Source organism: Peromyscus eremicus, chromosome 4 (assembly GCF_949786415.1).
Source record: "Peromyscus eremicus chromosome 4, PerEre_H2_v1, whole genome shotgun sequence".
In the NCBI taxonomy this organism is placed as follows: domain Eukaryota; kingdom Metazoa; phylum Chordata; class Mammalia; order Rodentia; family Cricetidae; genus Peromyscus; species Peromyscus eremicus.
In genome coordinates this window covers 128,673,694-128,697,695 of record NC_081419.1, presented here as the reverse complement: position 1 = coordinate 128,697,695, position 24,002 = coordinate 128,673,694, and the positions used below count along the sequence as shown (strand labels likewise).

General features: G+C 39.9%; 1 protein-coding gene and 1 pseudogene across 5 annotated transcripts in view; one reads left to right on the top strand and one right to left on the bottom strand.

Annotated features, from left to right (window-relative positions):
* Ncoa6 (nuclear receptor coactivator 6) overlaps positions 1–24,002 on the top strand; it is an 85,340-nt gene that overhangs the window by 8,999 nt on the left and 52,339 nt on the right. For all 5 annotated transcript variants that reach the window (XM_059261720.1, XM_059261719.1, XM_059261717.1 and 2 more), the window contains exons 2-4: positions 10,304–10,373; positions 18,878–18,978; positions 23,405–23,684. In XM_059261720.1, the coding sequence (XP_059117703.1) occupies positions 23,450–23,684 (235 nt within the window). In that variant the 5' untranslated portion in view covers positions 10,304–10,373; positions 18,878–18,978; positions 23,405–23,449. The remainder of the gene's footprint in view (positions 1–10,303; positions 10,374–18,877; positions 18,979–23,404; positions 23,685–24,002) is intronic.
* On the bottom strand, positions 5,882–6,427 carry LOC131909848 (general transcription factor IIH subunit 2-like; annotated as a pseudogene).

The following is a 24,002-nucleotide window of genomic DNA, read 5'->3' as shown; positions in this document are numbered from 1 at the left end:
AATATTATATGTATTGACATAACAAGTAGCTATGAATCTAGGAATGTTTCGTAAGAAATAGTATCATTGGACTGGATATGTAGCTCAGTGGTAGAATGTGAATGTTCAAGGGCCTGGTAGTCAGTATATGTTGAATGCATGCCAGGTGTTGAGAGCCATGAATAGGGTATGAGTATGTTTGGGCTTCAGTTTCCATGGAGGATTTATTTCAGATCCTTTTGGATACCAAAACTCCTCCTGTATTCTTGGAATTATCTCTAGATTATTTATAATGCCTAATACAGTATGAATACTATGTAATTAGTTATATTGTATTGTTTAGAGAGTTATAAAAAGGAAAAATCAATGCAGATGTAATTTTCTACTTTTTAATGCAGTACCCTCAGGTACAGAGGGCCATCAATAGTTTCTCCTTTTCAGAAACAGTTCATCTAGAAAGGTCCTGTGAACATAAAGGAGGGAAAGAATCACAGCACTCGGTAGACTAAGGCAGGAGAAGGAAGGACTACAAGTTTGAAGCTATTGTAGGCCACATAGTGAGTTCCAGTTCAGCTGGACTACATCACAAGACCGTCTCTGGATACACAACAGCACAGTGCTGTGGGAATTGGGAAAATAGATTACTTCTTGGAAAGTTAAGAGAAGGCTTTGTGGAGAAGGTGGCAGATTGGTTTTCTTGGGATTCAGTTACAGAGAAGCAAACTCAGTGACCTAAACAGATGAAGTTTATTCTCTTCCAGTTTCGGAGGCCCAAACCTAGGCCAGACTCTGAACTCAGGGTGCCAGCAAGTTCATGGTTCATCAGAGTTGGGAAAACTCCCTCTATCTTTCTGCTTTAGCCTCGGAACGCCAGGACTGGAGACCTGTGCTGTCCTGCACAGCTCACATCAGTGTGAGACCTGTGCCGCCTTGCACAGCTTGCGTCAGTTTTCAGTGCTTCTTTGCCCCAGATCATTCTAGTCTCTTCCTTCGTTGTCAGGTGGAGCTAGCCCAGTGTCTCTATGTCCAAATGTCCTTCTTAGAAAGATAATAGTCATTGGATTAAGAGCCTTCTCTGATACCACTTCATCTTAACTAGTTTCCTATTCCGAATGAAGTCCCTTTCTGAAAATAAAGGCTTAAACAGATCGGAGGACACAATGCATCTCTTAACAGGTAGCACTTGAGATGGCACAGAGCTAGTATTAAAATTTACTAAGTAGGCCAGCAAGACAGCTCAGTAGGGAAAGGTGCTTGCTGCTTTCCACAGAGTTGTCCTCTGACCTCCACATTCACACCATGACACATATGTCCCACACACATCATGAACACATATACACAATCAAAAAATGTACTAAATAAATGAATAAAGAGTAAGATTGGGAGAAGTGGGGAGGTGTAATCAAGGGAATGCTGGACATAAAAAGGTTAAAGCGTGTTTAGGTAACTGAATGGTGAGGTGTTTGATCCCTGGTACGTTGCGTTGTGGAGAGATGAAGCCAGAGCAGTTTGTTGGTGGCATGGGCACCAGGTCTAGGACATTTCCATGTTGGTGGCTGGACAGTGTTTGGGAGCAGGTTGTCACTGCAGAATTTAAATAGTGGGCGATGATTCAAGTTTTGGGTAACTGATTCAAGTTTTAGGGGTAGTTATCAGGAGATCATGCATGGATAAGTAAACACCCTGAACTAAAATAGAGGGTCAGTGATTTAACACATCCATCATTTGCTCATGCCAGTAATTCTTCATTAGGACAGTCAAGAAGAAGCCCTTCTTATGAAGAACAATTGTGGTTGATATATTGTGCACCCCAATAAACTCATCTGGGGGTCAGAGAACAGAATAGTCACTATATTAAACATAGAGGTTAGGCAGTGGTAGCACACGCCTTTAATCCTAGAATGTAGGAGGCAGAGATCCGTCTGGATCTCTGTGTGTTCAAAGCCACACAGCCAGGCACGGTGACACATGCTTTTAATCCCAGGGAATGATGGCAGGAAGCAGAAAGGTATATAAGGCATGAGGACCAGGAACTAGAGTCTTGTTAAGCTTTTAGGCTTTTAGCAGTAGTTCAGCTGAAATCCATTTGGATGAGGACACAGAGGCTTCCAGTTGAGGAAACAAGATTGGCTGAGAAGTTGGTGAGGTGAGGTTAGCTGTGGCGTGTTCTGTCTCTGATCTTTCAGCGTTCACCCCAATACCCGGCTCCAGGTTTGTTTTTATTAATTAGACCTTTTAAGATTCATGCTACATCTAGTGCCCAACAAACTATAGCCCAGTAAGCCTTGAGGATTTTATGAAGCCTTTCTTCTTGGTCAGTCATCTGTGGGCACTGGCAAGTAGCTTTTTTGATAATCATACTGCTTTCATTTTCTTACAAACTTTTCTTCAAACTTCTCTTTGCTGTTCTTTATTTCTTGTTTTTTCTCTAAACCTGTTCAGCTTTTCCATATTTTTTAAAAGCTCTGACTGATGGGAGCTAGAGCAATGGCTTGCTTGGTGGTTTTAAGAGTTCTCTTGCTGCTCTTGCAGAGGACCTAGGTTCAGTTCCAAGTATCCATATGGCAGCTCACAACTGTTCATAACTCCAGTTTCAGGATCTCTGATAGCCTCTTCTCTCTCCATTGGCATCAGGCACACACATCCTGCACATAAATAACATGTAGGTAAAACACTCAAACACATAAATTTGAAAAATATATCTGACTAGTGGAAACATGTAAAAAAGGCTGTGTACTATTCAAGGTAATGATAGATCCCCCTCTCCCTGTGTGAGTGAGTGTGTGTGTGTGTGTGTGTGTGTATGCACATGCACATGCATGAATGCTTGTGTGTGCCATGTATGTGCTCATGAGCGTGTAAATGCACATGTAGTACATGCAAGTGTATGTGCCAATGTGGAGGCCAGAGGTCAAATTGGGTGTCGTCTTTGATTGCTCTCCACTTTTACTACTACTACTATTTTGAGACAGGGTCTCTAATGTGAAGCTCACAGATTGGCTAGACCAGCTGGCCAGTGAACCCCAGGGAATCCTTTTCTTTCTTCCTCATAGCTCTGGGGTTATAGGTGTATTACTTTTCTGTTGTTCTAATTTCACTGTGGCCAAGGCAATTTGTAAAAGAAAGCATTTAATTGAGCTTAGGGTTCCAGAGGGTTAGAGTCCGTGTTATCAGAGCAAAGGCATCGCAGCAGGAACAGCTGAGAGTCTCACATCTTGAACCCGAAGTAGGAGGCAAAGGAAACAAGCTCTAAATGGTATGAGTTTTTTGAAACCTCAAAGCCTGCCCCCAGTGACATACTTCCTTCATCAAAGCCATACCTCCTAACCCTCCTCAAACAGCTCCCAACTGAGGACCAGTTCAGTGCCTGATGAGACTTGTGAGAGACAATCTTGTTCAAACCACAATAGGTGTGTGCTCATGGTTTTATTTTTGTTTTTATGTGCATGAGTATTTTGCCTGCCTGGTGCCTTTGCAGGTCGGAAGAAAGCATTAGATCACCTGGAACTGGAGTTACAGATGGTTGTGAGCCACTGTGTGGGTGTTGGAAACTGAATCTGGTTCCTCTGCAAGAGAAACAAGTGCTCTTTAACCATAAGCCATTTCTCCATCCCTTATACCAAACTTTTTACAAGGGTCCTAGAGATCCAAATTCAGTCCTTAAACTGGAACAGAAAGCACTTTACTGACTGAGTCATCTACTAGCTTCTTTTCTCTTTCATGAAAGCTTATTGGCTTTGTCCACAATAGGACTGTATTCAAATTGTGAATACTCATTCAAATTATGATCAATAATGGTCTTCAGGTGCTTTTCCTTAGTTGTGTCAAAGCAATTTTTCTTGATTTTGTGTTTAAGAACAATATCCCCATGAAATTTTTAAAAATTGTGTTTATTGCAAACACATAGTTTTGCTTTGTTGTTGTTGTTGTTTTGATTTTTTTGAAACAGGGTTTCTCTGTGTAGCTTTGGAGTCTGTCCTGGAACTCGCTCTGTAGACCAGACTGGCTTTGAACTCACAAATAAAATATATGTTATGTGCTTGAACTCACAGATAAAATATATGTTATGTGTTTTGTAGTTTTTCTACAAATGTCGGTAGCCTGGGTTTTCAGGGCATCTTCCCTAATCAAACCTGATCTGTATCAACCTGGAATGAATCCACAGCCTCTCATTTCCTGTGGAAATAAAATCATAACCTCTCTCCCAAAGCAACACACCTTTTACTTCCACTTTGAAGTCAAGATGTTTTTAAAATACATAGGTTGGGGCCGGGTGGTGGTGGTGCACGCCTTTAATCCCAGCACTCGGGAGGCAGAGGCAGGCGGATCTCTGTGAGTTCGAGGCCAGCCTGGGCTACCAAGTGAGTTCCAGGAAAGGCGCAAAGCTACACAGAGAAACCCTGTCTCAAAAAACCAAAAAAAAAAAAAAAAACAAAAAAAAACCAAAAAACATAGTTTAGTTTAATCTAGCAACTTTCATAATCTAATGTCTTGTAGCAGCTCTTTCATCAACAATCAAAAAATTTAAAGGTAACACAATAACATACAGGATTCAGACTCTCTGTGTATTTTCCATCTTTACATGCTTATTGTTTATTTTACTTTAAGGACTTTATTATTTTTAAACTATTTTTTAACCTATGACTTTTTCTTTCTTCTCCCAAGCCTGTGTATATTTTTAAACACACTGCAACCCGCTTAGAGGTTTTATTTGTCTGGATCTGTCTTTACTGAGCATCTGTATTGTTTTTTGATCACGTGAGATGAATCTTAAACTGCTGTCTGGCCCTGGCACTGCTCAGCTTAGTAAATGGTGCTAGTGCATAGCGGTTGGCGGCTGGCTCCTCCTCCCTTAGTTCCCTGAGATCTTAGCCTCAAGGCGGAGGTACCAGGAGGCCGCATTTACTGCCCCACCTTTGGGAAGCTTTTGGATACACACTGCCACCGAGTAGTATGCCACCTGCTGCTCATAAACCCCATTTAAGTGTTCGGTAGCAGGGCCCCTTAAAAGAGCCACACCTGTGTTTGCTGCTAGCCTTGAGCCTACCAGAGAAAAGGCGGTTACCAAGAAGCTGCGTTTGACTCCCGTTTTTGTGTGTATGCCCACAAATGTGATAAATAAAATTGAAAAAATTGCTAGACCGGGCGGTGGTGGCGCATGCCTTTAATCCCAACACTTGGGAGGCAGAGGCAGGTGGATCTCTGTGAGTTCGAGGCTAGCCTGGACTACAGAGTGAGTTCCAGGAAAGGCTCAAAGCTACACAGAGAAACCCTGTCTCAGAAAAAAACAAAAACAAACAAAAAAATTGCTTACAGTTGTAAATATCTTTTTGGTTTTTGTTCTGCTTTGTTTTGTTTTTGTTTTTTGTCTTTTGAGAGAGGGTTTCTTTGTGTAGCTCTGACTGTCCTGGAACTCATTTTGTAGACCATGCTGACCTTGAACTCACAGTAATCCACCTGCCTCTGCCTCCCAAGTGCTGGGATTAAAGGTGTGCAGCACCACGTCCAGTTGTAAATCTCTTTTTTAATGCATGTATTGTATATTACGTGCTAGAATCAAATGCCTAAATAAATTGGGATCTTACTAATACAGCCAGGGCAACACTGGAAAGACATCAGATTCCACATAGAAAAGATTTTGGCAGATCATGAAAACATGGACATGTTGCTGATCTTTCAGTTCCCAGACAATCATAACAAAATCGTTATTCTTTATTTTCATCTAGGGCAATTTCTTGAAAGGCATCCAAAGGAAATTGATAACAGCAGCTATTATTAATATATACCAAATGAGGTATAAGCACCAAAGTAAGGCCGAATATTTATGTTCAACAAGAAGCTCATATACTTAACTTTGTGGGAAGAAATAGCCTCCCCACAAGCCTGGGCTCAGTACTGTTACCTAATGTGCCAGGCTGAAAAGGGGTTTTGCAACTTGGTCAGACAAAGAAGCAATGTGCTGAGGAAATCCTATACCAATAAGTGAGCATTTGAACCTTAAGGAGAAGGACAACCATTAAGTATTAGCACTTTTTTTTAAATGGGTTTCCTCTAAAACAGTGTGATTTGTGCCATCAAAGTATGGACAAACCTAAATTTCAGCAGATGGTCCAGTAACAGACACTAATCTTAGTGATTAGATCATAACTAATAGTGGATTACAAGTAGTAAGATGATTAGAACTTTTCTACTTATGTGTCTAGGAATATGTTTTGGGTTTGCATAGTCATTTAGGGGATTATAGAGAAATGGTTCTCCATGGAAGGTCATATTTCTAGCTTTTTAAAAAGATGTTATTTTCCAGAGAATTCAGTTAGTTTTTCAGCTCTTTTAGTTACAGCTTTTTCAATTAGACTGATACAGTTTGGGTCAACATAGTCTTTTATGAAGTATTCCAACAACCTTAATGTACGTGTCAGGCTGTTAGGCTTAAATTTTGGTCCTCCATTGTGCAAGAACAGTTTATCAGGATTCATTTACTATAACAAAAAAGTGGCACGTCAGTCTAAGTTTTCTTCTTGCCTTGAAGAGAACATCTTCTGTTGTGAAATTAAGTGAGCTTAATTCACCTTTCAAGAATTTCCCAGCCAGGCATAGTGACACACACTTTTAATCCTGGCACTTGGGAGGCAGAGGCAGGTGGGTCTCTGAGTTCAAAACTAGCCTGATCTACAGAGTGAGTTCCAGGCCAGCTAGGGCTACATAGAGAGCAGGCCTGTGTAGCCCTTTTTTTCCCTGTCTGAAGGGAAAAAAGAATTTCCTCTGTTCTTTAATGACCTTCTCATTGCTTATTTCTTTCAGAAGTAAGTGTTTATTTTTATTTTGTGTGTATGAGTGTTTGCCTACATGTATGTATATATGTGTGCCTGATACTCATGGAGGTCAGAAGAGGTGATGGAATTCTCTGGAACTGGAGTTACAGTTGGTTGTGAGCCACCATACCATGTATGTGCTGGGAACTGAACCTAAGTACTTGGCAAAAACAGCAAGTACTCTTAATTGCTGAGCCATCTCTCCAGCCCCTCATCCATATTTTAAAAAATGTGATACTATTTATACTTGGTCCTGCAATGCTTGACTCTCCTGATAGCTTCCTGTTTGCCACATTGCTATTATTTGAGTGATCAAAGGACTAAGGTGGTAATTGCTGGGTCTTTATGTTGTAAAGTTGCTTTTTTTTTCTTTTGTGATTACTTAGAAATGTGTATCTGAGAGAATATATCATTATTTAGCTCATCTTGCCTCACTTACTTTTCATCTTATTTGGTCATTTGTTCAGTATGACTTGATACTTTCCATATATATATATATATATATATACATATACATATATATATTGCACATAAAGTTATATTTAGTATAACCAAAACTGGTAGACTGTTATTACAGATAAACTTCAGTATCAGGAAATAGCTAAAAGCAGAGCTGGGGTGAGGAGGTTACATACAGCACATAATAATATAATGGGAGGCATTTTTTTCCACAGGATTTTGTGATGGCTTATGTATGCTTTTTTTTTTTTTCCGTGTGTGTGTGTGTGTGTGTGTGTGTGTGTGTGTGTCTGTTTCTGTATGTCTGCCTGCCTGCCTGCCTGCCTACCTGTCTGTCTGCAGACACCAGAAGAGTGCACTGGATCCCTGGAGCTGGAGTTATAGGAAGTTGTGAGTTGTCTGACATGGGTGCTAGGAACTGGACTCCAGTCTACTGGAGAAATAGCAAGCACCCAACAGCTGAGCCATATCCCCAACTCTGTATCTGCCAAGAAAGAAAAGGAGGGAGGGAAGGAGGGAAGGGGGGGAGAGGGAGAGAGGGAGAGAGAGAGAGAGAGAGAGAGAGAGAGAGAGAGAGAGGGTTTTGTTTGTTTGTTTGTTTGTTTGTTTTTTGGTTTTTTGAGACAGGGTTTCTCTGTGTAGCTTTGCGCCTTTTCCTGGAACTCACTTGGTAGCCCAGGCTGGCCTTGAACTCACAGAGATCCACCTGGCTCTGCCTCCCGAGTGCTGGAATTAAAGGTGTGCGCCACCACCGCCCAGCAGGGTTTTGTTTTTTTGGTTTTTTTTTTTTTTTTTTTTGAGTAGACAAATCTGTAAAACATAAAGCTCTGGAGTTAAAAACTTCTTCTCTTTTTTGGGACAGGGTTTCTCTGCGTAGCCCTGGCTATCCTGGAACTATCTCTCTAGACCAGGCTGACCATGAACTCAGAGATCTGCTGTGACTCCCGAGTGCTGAGACTAAAGGCATGTGCCACCACCATCCGGCCTACAACTTCTATTTTTTTTTTAAATTTTTTCCTTTTAGGATATCATACATTTCTTTCCAAATCATAAAATAATATCTAATTAATTTTTATTAACTGCATAATCTGTTTATGTACTTCAGTGGATATTTCTGAGTCTTACCATTATAAATAATCTTACAGTATTGTTTATGTATATTTTTAAAAGTAGAATTTTTCCTTCTATAAATCCTCAAATGTATATTTCAGTTTTATTTTGAACTGTGAGGTAATTTTTTGACAGTTTATCATAGTTCCATACCCACTCACACTGGTGAAGAATAAATTTTTTGTTTATAGTCCTTGAATGTTTTAAAACCTAAAAGGAACCTGAAAATTTGTTTAGCTATAGCTGATGATCAGGCCTCTCATTATATAATATAACTTTAAAGAATCGTTGGTTCATATAAATTGTGTCTTGCCTCAGCTCATACAACTTTATGGGAAGTCCACAAGGAGAACTCAAGGCAAAGCCACCCTGGCATGGTTAGCTTCTCTCTTTCCATATCACATTGTGTGTTAGTGTGGCTGGTGCTAGTCAAAGTCAGACGTGGTGGCACACACCTGTAACCCTAATACTTGGAAGGCTGAAGTGGGAAGAATAAGAGTTTTAAGCTAGCCTGGGCTACACAGCTAGGTTCTGTCTAAATAAATAAAAAGTAAATAAAGCTATGTTATTCTGAATATGTACACCAGCTGATCCTGGTATTTGAAAAATGGATACTAAGGTTAGGAAATGTTTGCATGGGTTCTAGGCTTTATTTCATTTCCATGTATGGATGGTAAAGTAGCTGTACTAAAGCACAATTGTGGGTTTGGGACGTCTGTGTTTCTCTTATTTGTTTCTTTGTTAGTTTTTACAGTTGTCATAAAATAATTATTTCAGAATATAAAGTAAATGCTAAATTAAAATGTATGATGTTATCAACATATTTATAGTTTAAAACAGAAGAACACTGATATGGGCTGTATGGGCAAGCTGGGACAAATCAGCTAACATATGAAACTCCAATACATAATATAAATCATTTAAGATTTCTACATTGGACAAATACATACTGCCTTTCTCTCTCCCTCTTTTTTCCTTTACCCTTCTCTCCCTTTCCCTTCTCCTGCGCCCTTCTTCTTTTTCTCTCTTTCTTTTGAGACAGTCTCAAAGCAGTACACATTCCAGCCTAGAATACGTTGTGTAGCCCAGACTGTCCTTAATATGTCTGTAGCTGAAGTTTTTCTGTGTCCTGCCTGGCGCGTGGTTGGGGAGAAATCTTTCCCACTCGAGTCCCCCAAGTAAACACACAGAAGCTTATATTAATTAAAACTGCTCGGCCATGAGTTCAGGCTACCACTGACTAGCTCTTACACTTAAACTCAGCCCATTTCTGTTAATCTATATGTTGCCACGTTTTCCATGGCTTTACTTGTGTGCCATTACATGCTGCTCCCTGGCTGGCTGGCTGGCATCTCCTCCTCAGCCTTCCTTTTCCCAGAATTCTTGTCTGTCTATCCCACCTATACTTCCTGCTTGGCTACTGGCCAATCAGCATTTTATTTATCAACCAATCAGAGCCACATATATTCACAGCATACAGAAAGACATTCCCATCATATGTCTGTATTTTAAGTATGTTGGGCTGGAGAGATGGCTCAGCGGTTAAGAGCACAGACTGTTCTTCCAGAGGTCCTGAGTTCAATCCCAGCAACCACATGGTGGTTTACAACCATCTGTAATGAGATCTGGCACCCTCTTATGGCCTGCAGGTATACATGCAGACAGAATACTGTATACATAATAAATAAACAAATCTTTAAAAGAAAAAAGAAAACACCTTGAGCATTCTTGGTGATAATAAGGTTTATTTGCTAAAAAAAACCACTGTACTAAGAGACTATGTCATTTCTTACACCTTTTTCTAGAATAAATTAACAGAAATAATAATAGATGGAATTTGGCCAGTTATCAACATTTATTTAGAATCTGTTTATGTACTGGGTTTATTTAGTCTTTTCTGATGTTTCTCCTCTTCTTCTTTGTTCTTTTCCCTTTTTGTCTAGGTCCTGGGAGGAATGGAGAGGGGTCCTATTGACTACCTTTTCTGAAAGTGGTCAGAGAGTTCTTAAACAGGTCTGTCGATTCTACAGAATACAAATAAAAGTTCGTTTTTTTGAGAGACTTAGTTTCAACCAGAAGGACTGAATTAGAAATAAACTTCTTTTAATTTTTTTTTGGCAGTACTGGAATTGAACCTAGTACCTCATATGTGTTAGGCAAGCACTAAACCACTGTGCTATCCCTGAGTCCATAAACTTTACTTAAAAATTTTAAACATTTATGATATATGTATGTATGTGGACATGTGAGTGCCATGGTGTGTGTATGGAGGCTGGAGGAGGGAGTTAGTGCTCTTCTACCATCTGAGGAGATTGAACTCAGGTCATCGGGCTTGGCAGCAAGTGCCCTTATCTGCTATGTCCTCTCACTGGCCAAGCTTTTACTTTAAAAGAAGTTATTTTGAGCTCAGTTTACAACAAGATATTTTGCTTTGGCAAGCTGCATTTGGCATGTAGGTTAGCTAATGATCTGTTTGATAGAAGAGCATTTGGCCATATAGGGGGTCAGCCTGTAATACCAGCACTTGGCTGAGGCAGGAAGATCATGAGCCTGGGCACATATTGAGTCCAGAGCCAGTTTATACTACATAGGAAGACTCTGTCACAGAAACATCACCACCATGAATCATGTCTTTATCAGTTGTGTCAAATATATGAAATATGGATGAATTTTTTATTGCTTCCATAGGAGGAACCAAAAATAGATGAAAGGGTGAATTTCTCAGCTGTTTATGGTTTTGGAAGGGAATAGAAGCATAGATAAAACCTCCAAAGTAAATTATTTATTTGACCCTTTCTGGTGTTCTTAGAATTCCCAACAACAGGCTGCTTTACAGATCTCAGAAGGTCTGGTGTCTTCATCACCAATCAGCTTTATCATTATGCAGATACAAACTCAACTTGTCTTTACATTGGAATCACCTGGTATTCTTGAATTTTTAATCATTGCCTGTGCCCATTTTTAGACACAGTAATTGGTTCAAATCGTTGATCTTTTTATTTTATATGTAAATACATGTACATATAATTTACATGCCTACACATACCTCCCTTCAACCCCACCCTACCCCTGTCATTTGCTTTTTCTTTTGTTGTGGTGCTGGGGTTTGAAGGCAAGGCTGTGCTTATGCTGGGTAAGAGAGCTCCCCTCAGCCTGAGATTCACTTTTCTGTTGGTGATAATGATAGCAGGTGGGTTTTTCCCTCTTCTATTGTCATTTGTTTTGATGTCCCATCCCCCACACACACTTTTCTTTCTTGCAGAATTTAATTTTTTTGTTTTGTTTTGTTTTTTGTTTTTTTGAGACGAGATCTTACTATGTAGCCTTGGCTGGCCTGGAACTAGAACTAGCTATGTAGATCAGGCTGGCCTTGAACTCAGATGTCCACTTGCCTTTGCCTCCCAAGTGCTGGAGTATCTGCTACCATGACCAGCTATTTGTTTGTATTTGAGCAGTCTTACAGGGCTTTAGATTTTGAGTCATTAAAAAACAAACAAAAACTTTCCTACTTGAAGGTTACAAATATTTGTTCTCTGCTTCTATAATATTAAAATGTAGAGATTCATCTATTATATTTGAAGTTTTTGGTCTGTTTGGAATTATCTTATTGTGTAGCAGGAGAAATGGATCTAATTTTATTATTCTTCTAGATGACTACCTTGTTCCAATATCATATAAGGAAAAGAAATCATTTTTCTTCACCTTTATGAGATATTAAAATTCCAAAATTCAATTACTCTCCCATCCATTTATATAAATTTTCATAGTAGTTTTAACTATTGAGAATATAATGTGTGTATCAGTATTTGTTAATGTGTGTATTACATGTGTATTGTATATGCATGTGGAAGGTAGAGCACAGAACCATTTTCTCCTAGAAGTCAGAGAGGACTTTGGATGTCCTGCTCTGTCACTCTCTACCTCATTCCTTTGAGAAAAAGTCTCTCAGACCCTGGAGCTTGACTGGTAGCCAGCAAGCCACAGCGATCCTCCTGTGTCCACCCTGCAGTGCTAGAGTTAGAAGTGCACATATGGCCATGCCCAGCTTTTTATATGGGTACTAGGAATTTGGATTCCAATTTTCATGCTTGCATAGCTGTAGCTGAAGTTTTCTCCAGTCCTGCCTGGCCCACGGTCAGGACAAATCTCTCTCACCTGCCAGTCCCACAGCTGCTCAGACCCAACCGAGTAAACACAGAGACTTACATTGCTTACAAACTGTATGGCCATGGCAGGCTTCTTGTTATCTAGTTCTTATGTCTTAAATCGTGGCTCGTGGCTTACCGGAACTCATGGCAGTGGCTGGTAGCGTCTCCTTCCTCAGCCTTCCTGTTCCCAGGATTCTCTTCTCTGCTTGTCCTGCCTATACTTCCTGCCTGGCTACTGGCCAGTCAGCGTTTTATTTATGCAGAACGATATCCACAGCACACAGCAACCACCCTCACCCACTAAGCCATTCCCCAGCTTCTAGTAACATGTTTGTATTTCGTAGGACTTAATCCCTTTCTCTAATCTGATTTTTCAGAGTTTTCCTACAAACCTTATAGTCAGATTGTCTTATTAAATTGTAAATTAGGGAGAACTGACACATGTGAATCTTTACCCATGAGGGTATTATTTTATCCATGACTTTAAAATATGTTGTCCTTCATAAATATTTTAAAAATTGTTTTATGAATACAAATATTTTGCCTGCATGTATCTTATGTATGTAAGTATACCTTGTATGTGCCTGGTGCCCAAAGAAGTCAGAAGAGGGCTTCAGATCCCCTGGAACTAGAGTTGTGGATGGTTGCAAGCTACCATGTGAGTGCTTGGAATCAACCCAAGACCCCTGCAAGAGCCACGGGTGCCCTTACCAATGAGCTGTCTCTCTAAACCCCTTTATAAGTACTTTTAGGTTTTCTTTTTATATCTTGACCTTTCTCTTTAGTTAATTCTTAAAGATTTTAACTTTCTTGTCACTATTAAAAATATGATCTTACCCCACGTGTTGATGATTACATAGGTAATAAATGCTGTTTTTTCTGTATATTAATTTTGCGCTATGCTGCTTTGCAAAATTTTATTATCTGTCCTTTTATTATCTGCTTGGCTTTCAAGAATACAAGTCTGTTGTTTTCATTAGTTTACATTCTTTCTGATTTTTTTTTACCTTTGTTTTTCTTGCTTCATTTTACTGACTTTTATGCATCTGTGCTCCTGACTTCACTGATAGACCCTGTTCTCCTCCTTGAAGCTGCTGCTGACTCGTACTTGTTTTCTGTGTGATGTATCACAAGTTCTCCCCGAGTTCCACACTAGCCCTCACTTTTGTGCTGAGAAAATAGAATCTGTCATGTTAAGAGACCATTTGTTTTTTGTTTTATTTTGTTTTGTTTTTGAGACAGGGTTTCTATGTGTAGCCCTGGCTGTCCTGGAAATTGCTCTGTAGACCAGGGTGGCCTCAAACTCAGAGATCCACCTGCCTCTGCCTCCCTAGTGCTGGGATTAAAGGTGTGTGCCACCACTGCCTAGCTATTTGTATATATTTTTTGAAATTTAGAAAAATTATCATCAAGAATGAATGGTTAAGTCAGCCAGATGAGGTAGACTATAATCCAGATATACTGGAGGCTATGGCAACAGGATCAAGACTTCAAGGCCAGCCTGAGTTACACATTGCTAGCTCAGCCTAGCATACCTTTAATCCCAGCACTCAGGAGGTAGAGGCAGGTGGATCTGTTTGTATGAGGCCAGGCTGTGGTATACATAGTGAGTTCCAGGCCAACCAAGGCTACATAGCGAGACCCTATCTCTAAATAAGTAAATAAATTGCCACCTTAATAGTTAGTGCCTGTCTCAAAAAGAAAAGGAAGGAAGGAAAGGAGGGAGGGAGGGAGGGAGGGAGGGAGGAAGGAAGGAAGGAAGGAAGGAAGGAAGGAAGGAAGGAAGGAAGGAAGGAAGGAAGGGGAGCACTAGGGAAATAGCTTAGTGGCAAAATAAAATGCATGTATTAAACCTTGCATTCAGTACCCAGTATTGGGGACAAGTAGTAAGTTACATTAGTGGAGATGACCACATAACATCTTCCCTCAGTTTGCTGATACCAAGTTGGCTTTGAATTCCAGTAACAAACTTCACTTGGTTATGATGCATCATTATTCTTTTAAAGTACTATCAGAGTCTATTTAGAATTGACTTAGAATCTCACACATTGGTGTAAGACCAAACAATGTAAGAAAGATTGATCTGTAGCTTTCTGCCTACGAATTGTGTTGGCTTTGAGAATTTATATTAACTTCATAAAATGAATTGAGAGGCTGGCAAGATTAGTTATTCAATAAAGGTGCTTGCTGCCAAGCCTGATTACCTGCATTTAGTCACTGGAACCCACAAAGAAGTGGAAGGAGAGAACTGACTTGGAAGTTGTCCTCTGATCTCCATGTGAGTGCTGTGGCAGGAGTATGCCCACATACATGCAAAATAAAATAAGTGTAATTTTAAAAAGAAAGGTTTTACTGTATACTGTGTGCTCTGGAACAACTTCAGGCCATTAGACTTCTGTGCTCTTTAAAGGATTGCTTTGTTTTTCATTAAGTTTGTATACGGTGCTTAGGGGTAAATGGGACCCTGCAGGTGCTCATGATGGGAAACCGAACTGTGAAGAGGTGAGAGTGAAAAATCCAGTTCAGATTGGTTTCATCCACCTGAATCAAGACTTCGGGGAGTCTGATGCCAGGTTGAAGCATGATCCTAAATAGTCTTACCAATAAAAACCAGGAGTCAAATATCGGGGTAATAACCTGAAAGAAGAGAAACAAAGGAGCAGCCACTAGTGACTTCTTACCTCTTCGAATCCTCAGACTGAAAGGGGGCCAAGATCCTGTCTCTGCTCAACTCATATTCCTGTCTCCACCTCCTGCTTGTGCTGGGATTAAAGGTGTGAGCCTCCCAAGTACTGGGTTTAAGCTGTGAGCCACCACCCTCTGGCCTCAAAGGTTACCTAGTGGCTGGCTTGGCCCTCTGATCTCCAGGCAAGCTTTATTTGTCAGAACACAAAATAAAATATCATACAACACCAGGTAGTTTATTCCCAACAAATTTAAATAGAGTATAATTTGGAGGAAAGTTTCCTGGTGTAATACAATCAATCCCTGGCGCACAAAGAAGCATAATTACATCGAAACTCAACTCTGGGTACATGTCATTTCTTCCAAGAAGATGGGTTCTAGAGACAGGCTACCTGTCTGTATTAGCCTAAGGCTCTGGCCTGATTTTAGTCATACAGATAACATAGAGGTCACTTGGGCTATTAACCACCTCTGGTCCTGGTTGTGGGAGCTTGGGGGAGCCCCTGGCTATTCAGATAATAAAAGGGTCATTTAGACTACTGGGTGTCTCTGGTCCTGACTGTGGAAACTTGGGGAGCCCCTAACTGTGAAGGTCATTTAGATTACTAGCCAACTCCAGTCCAGGAGGAGCTTGATATGACCTGGCCCAACAGATAATGCAGATTACCAGGCTATTAACACTTCTAATTCCCAGCTTTCTAGATGGAAAAAATAGGTTTTACCTCTTTCCCATTGGAAAGACAATCCCATGTAATTAACATTCCTGGTCTCCCTGGAGATCTTTGGGCACAAGGACCTTCCGGTTGTGCTCTAGCTGGTGTAATGGTGAATGCCTTTACAGGTGGATCTCTGAGTTCAAAACCAGCCTGGTCTGCATAGTGAGTTTCAGAATAGCCAGGGCTATGCGGAGAAACCTTGTCTCAATATATGTGTGTGTGTGTGTGTGTATGAACAAAATCTTGACCAAAGTAATCATCAATCCTTTTGAATTTCCTTGTCTTGTTTGTTGCTTTTTTTTTTTTTTTTTTTTTTTATTTTCAAGACAGGGTTTCTCTGTGTAGCCCTGGCTCTTTTAGAACTTACTCTGTAGACCAGGCTGACCTCAAACTCACAGAGATCCACCTGCCTCAGTGCTTTATTAATCCAAGTGCTAGGATTAAAGTCGTGTGCCACCACCACCCAGCTTGTTGTTCTCTTTCTTTACTTTCTTAAATCAACTAGTTGTATAACTATTTTAAAAAATATTCTCCTAATATAAAAAAATATCTGAGCTGGGCTTGACATCCCCTGCCTGTCATCACAGCACCTGAGAAGGTGAGACCAGAGGGTTGCCAAGAATGCAAGATCCGAGTTGTCTACAGAGTAACTACCCGACTCCCATTTTTAAAAACTTAATTTATCTATTTATTTTTGTTTTATTTTATTTACTTGGGATAGAATCTCATGCAATGCAGACCTCAGACTCTCTCTTTGTTTAAGGCCGGCCTTGAACTCTTGCTTCTCCAGCTCCAGTACTCCCTCCCCTCCCTAGTGCTGAGATTTCCAGCTTGAGCAGCTGGGTCTGTCCCTTCCTGAGGTTGGTTGGTTGGTTGGTTTTGTTTTTCAAGACAGGGTTTCTCTGTGTAGCCCTGGCTGTCCTGGAACTCTCTTTGTAGACCAGGCTGGCCTTGAACTCATAGAGAGATCCACCTGCAATCTACCTGCCTTCGCTTCCCAAGTGCTGGGATTAAAGGTGTGTGCCACTACCTCCGTCTGGCTTCCTTCCTGAGTTTTGTGAGACAGGATCTTGATATATAGTCCAGAATGGCCTTTAATTTGAGCCACTCTTGCCTCTGCCTCCTTTGGACTGATTGCAGGAGTGTCCCATCAACGTCTCTTCTTCTCTGTTTTCTCTTTCTTTCTTTCTTTCTTTCTTTCTTTCTTTCTTTCTTTCTTTCTTTCTTTCTTTCTTTCTTTCTTTCTTTCTTTCTTTCTTTTTTCTGAGACAGGGTTTCTCTGTGTAGCTTTGCGTCTTTCCTGGAACTCACTCTGTAGCCCAGACTGGCCTTGAACTCATGAAGATCCACCTTCCTCTGCTTTTCAAGTGCTGGGATTAAAGGCATGCACCACCACCTCCTGGCATCTGTTCTTCTCTATTTTCTAATTGAGTTCCGTTTCATTGATATATTCATTTTGCTCCCTATTAGCTCCTTAGCTCATTTTAATGATTTTTTTTCTAACTTTAAGTCAGCTATTTAAGTCATTGATTACTTCCCCTTACCCCTCATGTAAATATTGTATAACTAGGAATTTCTTCCTCACTAACTTGCCCATATTCTTTGGTTCCTATATGTAGTATTGATTTATAGTTTTCTAGAAATTTTGAATTTGTGCTTGATATTTTTTTCTTAAACTGAGTCCGTGTTTTGCTGTTCTTTTAAGATAGAAAGATTTCTGTTTGTTGGTTTTATTTTGAGTTAGTCATTTTAGTGTACTGTTACTAGAATATTTGAGTACTTTATTGTTGCTTAGATGTATTGAGATTTTTCCTTATGGTCTTAAAAGTACCTTTTTCTTGAATTAAAAAAGCAATTAAACAATAGTTTTTGTTACTTATTAACTTACTACTAGTACATATCCATCTAAAATTTCAAGATTATAAAATCAGTATTGAGCTGGCAAGATGGTTTCTGAGGGTAGAGACACTTGGCCACCCAGCCTGATGACCTAAGTTCAGTCCCCAGGATGGTAGAAGAGCTGATTCTTACAAGTTGTCCTCTGATCTCTGCACAGTGATATATGTATACATGTGTGCATACACACTAAGTAGATGTTTTAAAGATTTTCATTAGTATGTGGCAATAACAAAGTTATAGCGCCCAAGTTAAATGTTATAGTTTAATACTATCTTGTTAAGATAGGTAATTTTTTTCTGAAGTATGCCAAAATTAATAAATTTTCCATGTATAATTTGTATGTTTGCCATAAAGAATGCTTTAGAATTTAAACTAAAATTTTAATTAAAACTATGATATTGTGAATAAAATAGGAAAAAAATACTTTATGGAGTTTAAAAATAAATTTGATACTCTGTTAGACGATATGAGTCTTGTATTCAATGTGAATAGAAAATAATTCTGTGGGGCTGGGCAGATGCTCGGTAATTAAGAGCTCTGGCTGCTCTTCCAGAGGACCTGGGTTCAGTTCCCAGCACCCATGTGGTGGCTTACAACTGTCTGTAACTCCAGTTCCAAGGGATCCAGCGCAGTCTTCTGGCCTCTATAGGTACCAGGCACACATCTGGTGCACATATATAAATGCAAGCAAAGCACCCATACACACAAAATAAACAAATCTTTTAGAACTTATGCTAAGGAAAATATTTGGCTCCAAATACCTGTAGGCAGTTTCCCTGTTTAATTTGGCAAGTTTGGGAATGAAAGTCTAGAGAGTGCTGGAAAGCCAGAGTTCCCAGTTCTGTGATTTTATATGAAGCTGGTTTGGGTTCCTGAGTTTTGCTTCTACATTCTATGTGAGCGATAGGGTATGTTTTAAGATTTCTAATGAAAATTCTGATTTAATAATTTCTAGAGTTTCCATATTGACTTTATAACTTACAGTGTTTGTATTTTTGCCCTAATTTCTTTATAATACTGTGGTTTTACTTTCCTCTCTTTTTTTTTTTTCTTCTTTCCTTTCTGCAAGAATTCTGTTTGGCTGCTACTTTGAAATACAAGCCCTAAAGATGCCACCTTGTTTGGACTTAGAGGATGACCTGGATAAGTGATAAAAATTAAGACATTTTGGTAAGTGAAACTTTAAGAGAATTTTTTTAAAGTCTATCATTTTGGTTTTTCTTTTATTTTAAATTTCATTATTTTATAATGTATTGTGTGTGTTTTGCCTTCATGTATGTCTGTGCACCACATTCATGCAGTTCCCATGGAGGCCAAAAGAGGTTGACAGATGCCCTGGAACTGAAGTTACAGACAGTTGAGAGCCTCCATGTAGGTTCTAGGAATTGAACCTGGATTTGAGTCAGTGCTCTTAACTGCTGAGCCATCTCTTTGATTTCTTTCACAACATGTTATCGGTATATAGAGAACCTACTGATGTATTTTATTTGCATGCATGTTTGTGGGTACCCAGGGAATCCTGAAGAAGACATCAGAGCCCCTAGAACTGGATTTATAGGCAAGGTTATGAGCCATCTGACATGGGAACCAAGCTCCAGTTCTCTGCAAGAACACGTAACTGCTGAGCCATCTCACTAGGCCTGCTACTGGCTTTTCTGTTAATTTTGTATATCTGATACTTTGTTGAAAGTTTTTCCAGCTCTAAGAATTTTCTGGTGAATCCTTAGGGTCTTTTAAGTATATGATCGTATTTGTAAACAGGAGTGATTTGACCCCTTCTTTTCTTTCTTCTATGGCTTTTATTTACCTCCTTTTAAAGAATTCAAGCACTATCTAGGAGTGATACAACACACTTTTATTTTGTTTTATATTTTGCATACACCTTTAATTTCAGCATTCTAGAGGCAGAGGCAGAGGCAGATGAATCTTTGTGAGTTCGAGGCCAGCCTGGTCTACATAGTAGGTTCCAGGACAGCCAGAGCTATATAGAGAGACCCTGCCTCAAAGAAATGCAAGCACACAACAGAGAATTCAAGCACTATATTCAGTAAGAGTGGTGGGAGGTAGAGTAGGGCTGGAGAGTTAGTTCAGGGGTTAAGAGCACTGGCTGTTCTTGCAGAGAAGCCAGATTCAGCTCCCTGCACCCACATGGTGGCTCAACCATAGGGTCCTCTATAAGAGCAGTATGCCTCTTAACTGCTAAGCTACATCTCCAGCCTCTATATCTTATTTCTATTTGTGTGTGTATATGTGCCACCAAGAGGTGTAGAAGTGAGCAAACAACATGCAAGAGGCAGTTCTCTCCTTCCTCCATGTAGTTTCTGGGCATTAATCTTAGGTTTGGCTGTGCTTTTACACACAGAACCATCTCACCAGCCCTCACTGTGTGTTAGCCTTCTTTTTAGATTGTATCCTCTTGGTTCAATTTGGGTAATTCATGTATTGAGAAAAATACCCATTCCTTCTAGATTTTATAACTTACTGGAAGTTTTCAAAATATTCCTTAATGATCTGAATTTCACTGCTTTCATAACTCCTTTTCAGTCTGTGTAAGTATGTACATATGTGTACTTAACCGTTTTTTGAGAGGAAGCCTCTTTTACCTCAGGCTGGCCTTGAACTCCCTTGGTGGCCAGATCCTCCTGCTTCCACCTTCCATGTACTGGAATCATAGGTGTGTATCACCATGCCCAGTTTATGTAATGCTGGGGACCAAATCCAGAGCTTTGTGCATGTTAGGTGAGCACTCATCAACTGACCTACATCTCTAGCCTTTTAATTTTCTTCACTCATGTGCTGTGGGATGGTCTGTATGTCAAGTGTGTTGGTGATTGGTCAATAAATAAAATCACTGATTGACCAGTGGCCAGGCAGGAAGTATAGGTGGGACAAGGAGGAGAATAAAGCTGGGAAGTGGAAGGCTGAGTCAGAGACACTGCCAGCTGCCACGATGACAAACAGCATGTGAAGATGCCGGTAAGCCACGAGCCATGTGGCAATGTATAGATTTATAGAAATGGATTAATTTAAGCTATAAGAACAGTTAGCAAGAAGCCTGGTACGGCCATACAGTTTGTAAGCAATATAAGTCTCTGTGTTTACTTGGTCGGGTCTGAGCGGGTGAGAGAGATTTGCCCTGACCGTGGGCCAGGCAGGAAAACTCTAGCTACACTCATGTCTACTTATTTTGTTTAGTTTGGTTATCTTATCAAAGAACTAACTCTTTGTTCAGTCATCTTATATTTTTGTTTTAATCCATTTCATTAACATCTGACCTGGCATTTATTTTGCCTTTCTGTGCTGAAGGTTTCATGTGTCCCACCTGGCCCATGGTCAGGACAAATCTCTCTCACCCGCCAGTCCTACAGCTGCTTGGACCCAAGTAAACACACAGAGGCTTATTTATTTATTTATTTATTTTTTTTTAAGATTTATTTATTCATTATGTATAGAGAAGAGGGCGCCAGATCTCATTACAGATGGTTGTGAGCCACCATGTGGTTGCTGGGAATTGAACTCAGGACCTCTGGAAGAACATTCAGTGCTCTTAACCTCTGAGCCATCTCTCCAGCCCCCACACAGAGGCTTATATTAATTAAAACTGCTCAGCCATTAGCTCTGGCCTTCCACTGACTAGCTCTTACATTTAAACTAACCCATAATTCTTATTTATGTTTAGCTGTGGCTTGGTACCTTTTTATGGTGATATTTTATTTGTATTAAAATGTTATTTGTATGTTAATAAATAAAGTTGCCTGGAGGTCAGAGCTATTAGCAAGCCATAGGAAAGCAGGGCAGTGGTGGCGTACGCTTGTAATCCCAGCACTTGGTAGGCAGAGCTAGGTAAGTCTCTGTGTGTTCAGGGATACAGCCATTATTGGATACACATGCCTTTAATCTCAGTACCAATCATGGAAAACCTGGAGGTCTATACAGACAGGCCGTGACGAGGCGGTCATGTGGTTGGGTTTACAACCAATGAGAAGGCAGAACAGAAATTCTATATAAGGACTTTAACACAGAAAGTAGCTCTGGTTTGGAGAGGTAGGACCACCGCAGGAGGAAGGGTAAGGTTTTAGCTCTTAGCTCCGACCTCTTGGCTTTCTTCTTTGCATTGGTTCTGTGTTTCTTATTTATAAAGACCTTTTCTCAGTTCTGCCTTCACATCTTGCTTCCTCTGTGTCTGGCTGGCGACTCCTGACTCAGCCTTCCTCTTCCCAGAATTCTCCTCTCTGTTTATCCCACCTATACTATACTTCCTGCCTGGCTACTGGTCAGTCAGTGTTTTATTTATCAACCAAATCAGAGCAACACACATTCATAGCATACAGAAAGACGTCCCCAGCACCTTTCCATTTATGAAAAAAAAAAGTTAGAACAGTTTTATTTACTATTTGTTTCTGTAGATGGCTTTGGTGCGTGGGGGAGGGGTTAGAGACACTTGTAGTTTGATTCTTTGCTTCCACCACATGGATCTCAGGAACCAAACTCATCATCAGGCTTGGCAGCAATTGCAGTTACCTGCTAAGTCATGTCACCAGCCTGTGGTTCGCAGGCTTAGAAGTAATGCATTTACTTGTTCAGCCATCTCATCAGCCCGTGTTATGGCTTTTGGGTTTGGCTTGTTCTTGTTTTTTTGTGGGTTTTTTTCCTATTATTATTAAAATTTTTATTTATTTATTTTACATACCAACCACAGTTTCCCCTCCCTCCTCTCCTCCTGTTCCCTCCAGGTTGTTCTTGTTTTACTAAGGCCTTGACATTCATCATTAGGTTATTTTTCTTGCAGTTCCTACTTTGAAATGCCTGCTAAATAGTTACAGAATTTAGGCAGTTTCAAGACTCAGTCTTTTTTTCTGGCCAAGCAGAAGCTTTTAAGCCTTAAAAACCTGTATTAGTTTTATTTATTTACTTCTAATGTTTATTAGAACTTTTTTGTTGTTTTGTTTTTTGAAAGAAGATTTCTCTCAGGCTGTCCTCAAACTCAGAAATCTCCCTGCCTCTGCCTCCTGAGTGCTGGGATTAAAGGAGTGTGCCACCACTGCCCAGCTGTTTATTAGAATTTTTAAAATGTAGCTGGAAAGTAAATATAGTTGTTTTACGAAGGATTTTCTGAATGCTGTTGTTTTGTTTGTTTGAGACAAGATCTTAACTATGCAGCCTAGGGTGGGCTCAAACTTGTGATTCTCCTGCTGAAATTACAGATATTCACTGTCACTCCACTTCTTTTATTTCCCTATTACCCTTTGTATATTTTTCCCAATATCCTATTCTTTTGTTTTGAGACAAGGTTTCTCTGTGTAGCTTTTGGAGCCTCTCCTGGAACTCGCTCTGTAGACCAGGCTGGCCCCGAACTCACAGAGATCCGCCTGCCTCTGCCTCCCGAGTGCTGGGATTAAAGATGTGCGCCACCCCCCCACCCCCCCCACCCCCGGCTTCAATATACTATTCTTACCAAAAAAAAGTAGCATATAGTATTATAAAAGGAAATTTTAATTAGTGGATAAACTATACCTCTTACAGAAGTGTGGATGATATGTTAAATAATAATGATATAATACTCTGCATCCCCTCTTTTTTTTTTTTTTTTTTGAAGGTTTTCTTATTGTTCACTTTGCATATACTTCTGGAATAATACACCATGGTTTTGGATGACCTTCCAAACTTTGAAGACATCTATACTTCCCTGTGTTCATCAACAATGGAAGACTCAGAGGTGGACTTTGACTCTGGACTAGAAGATGATGACACAAAAAGTGATAGTTTTTTGGAGGATTCCACAATTTTTGTAGCCTTCAAAGGAAATATAGATGATAAAGACTTCAAATGGAAACTGGATGCAATAGTAAAGAATGTGCCTAACTTGTTACACATGGGTAATTGCTTTAATTTTTGCTTCCTTCTGGTTACTCTTTTTGAGTGTTTGCCCTTTCATGGTCACTATCAGTTCTGCAAAGTGCATTGTGCGGCTGATTTTAAGTGCACAGGTAGAACTTAAGGAATTACCCTACCCTCTTCCCCTTCCATGTCTGCGTGTCTTTTTGTCACCATCATTTTTATTTTATTTATTTTTTAGTTTGTGTTTTAGAAAGGAGGCAGATTGTATTGCTTAGAACTGAGGTTATAGTCTTTATTACATTATACCTATTTATATTTTGTACATGTAGGGTGGGTATGTGCCATAGTACATGTGT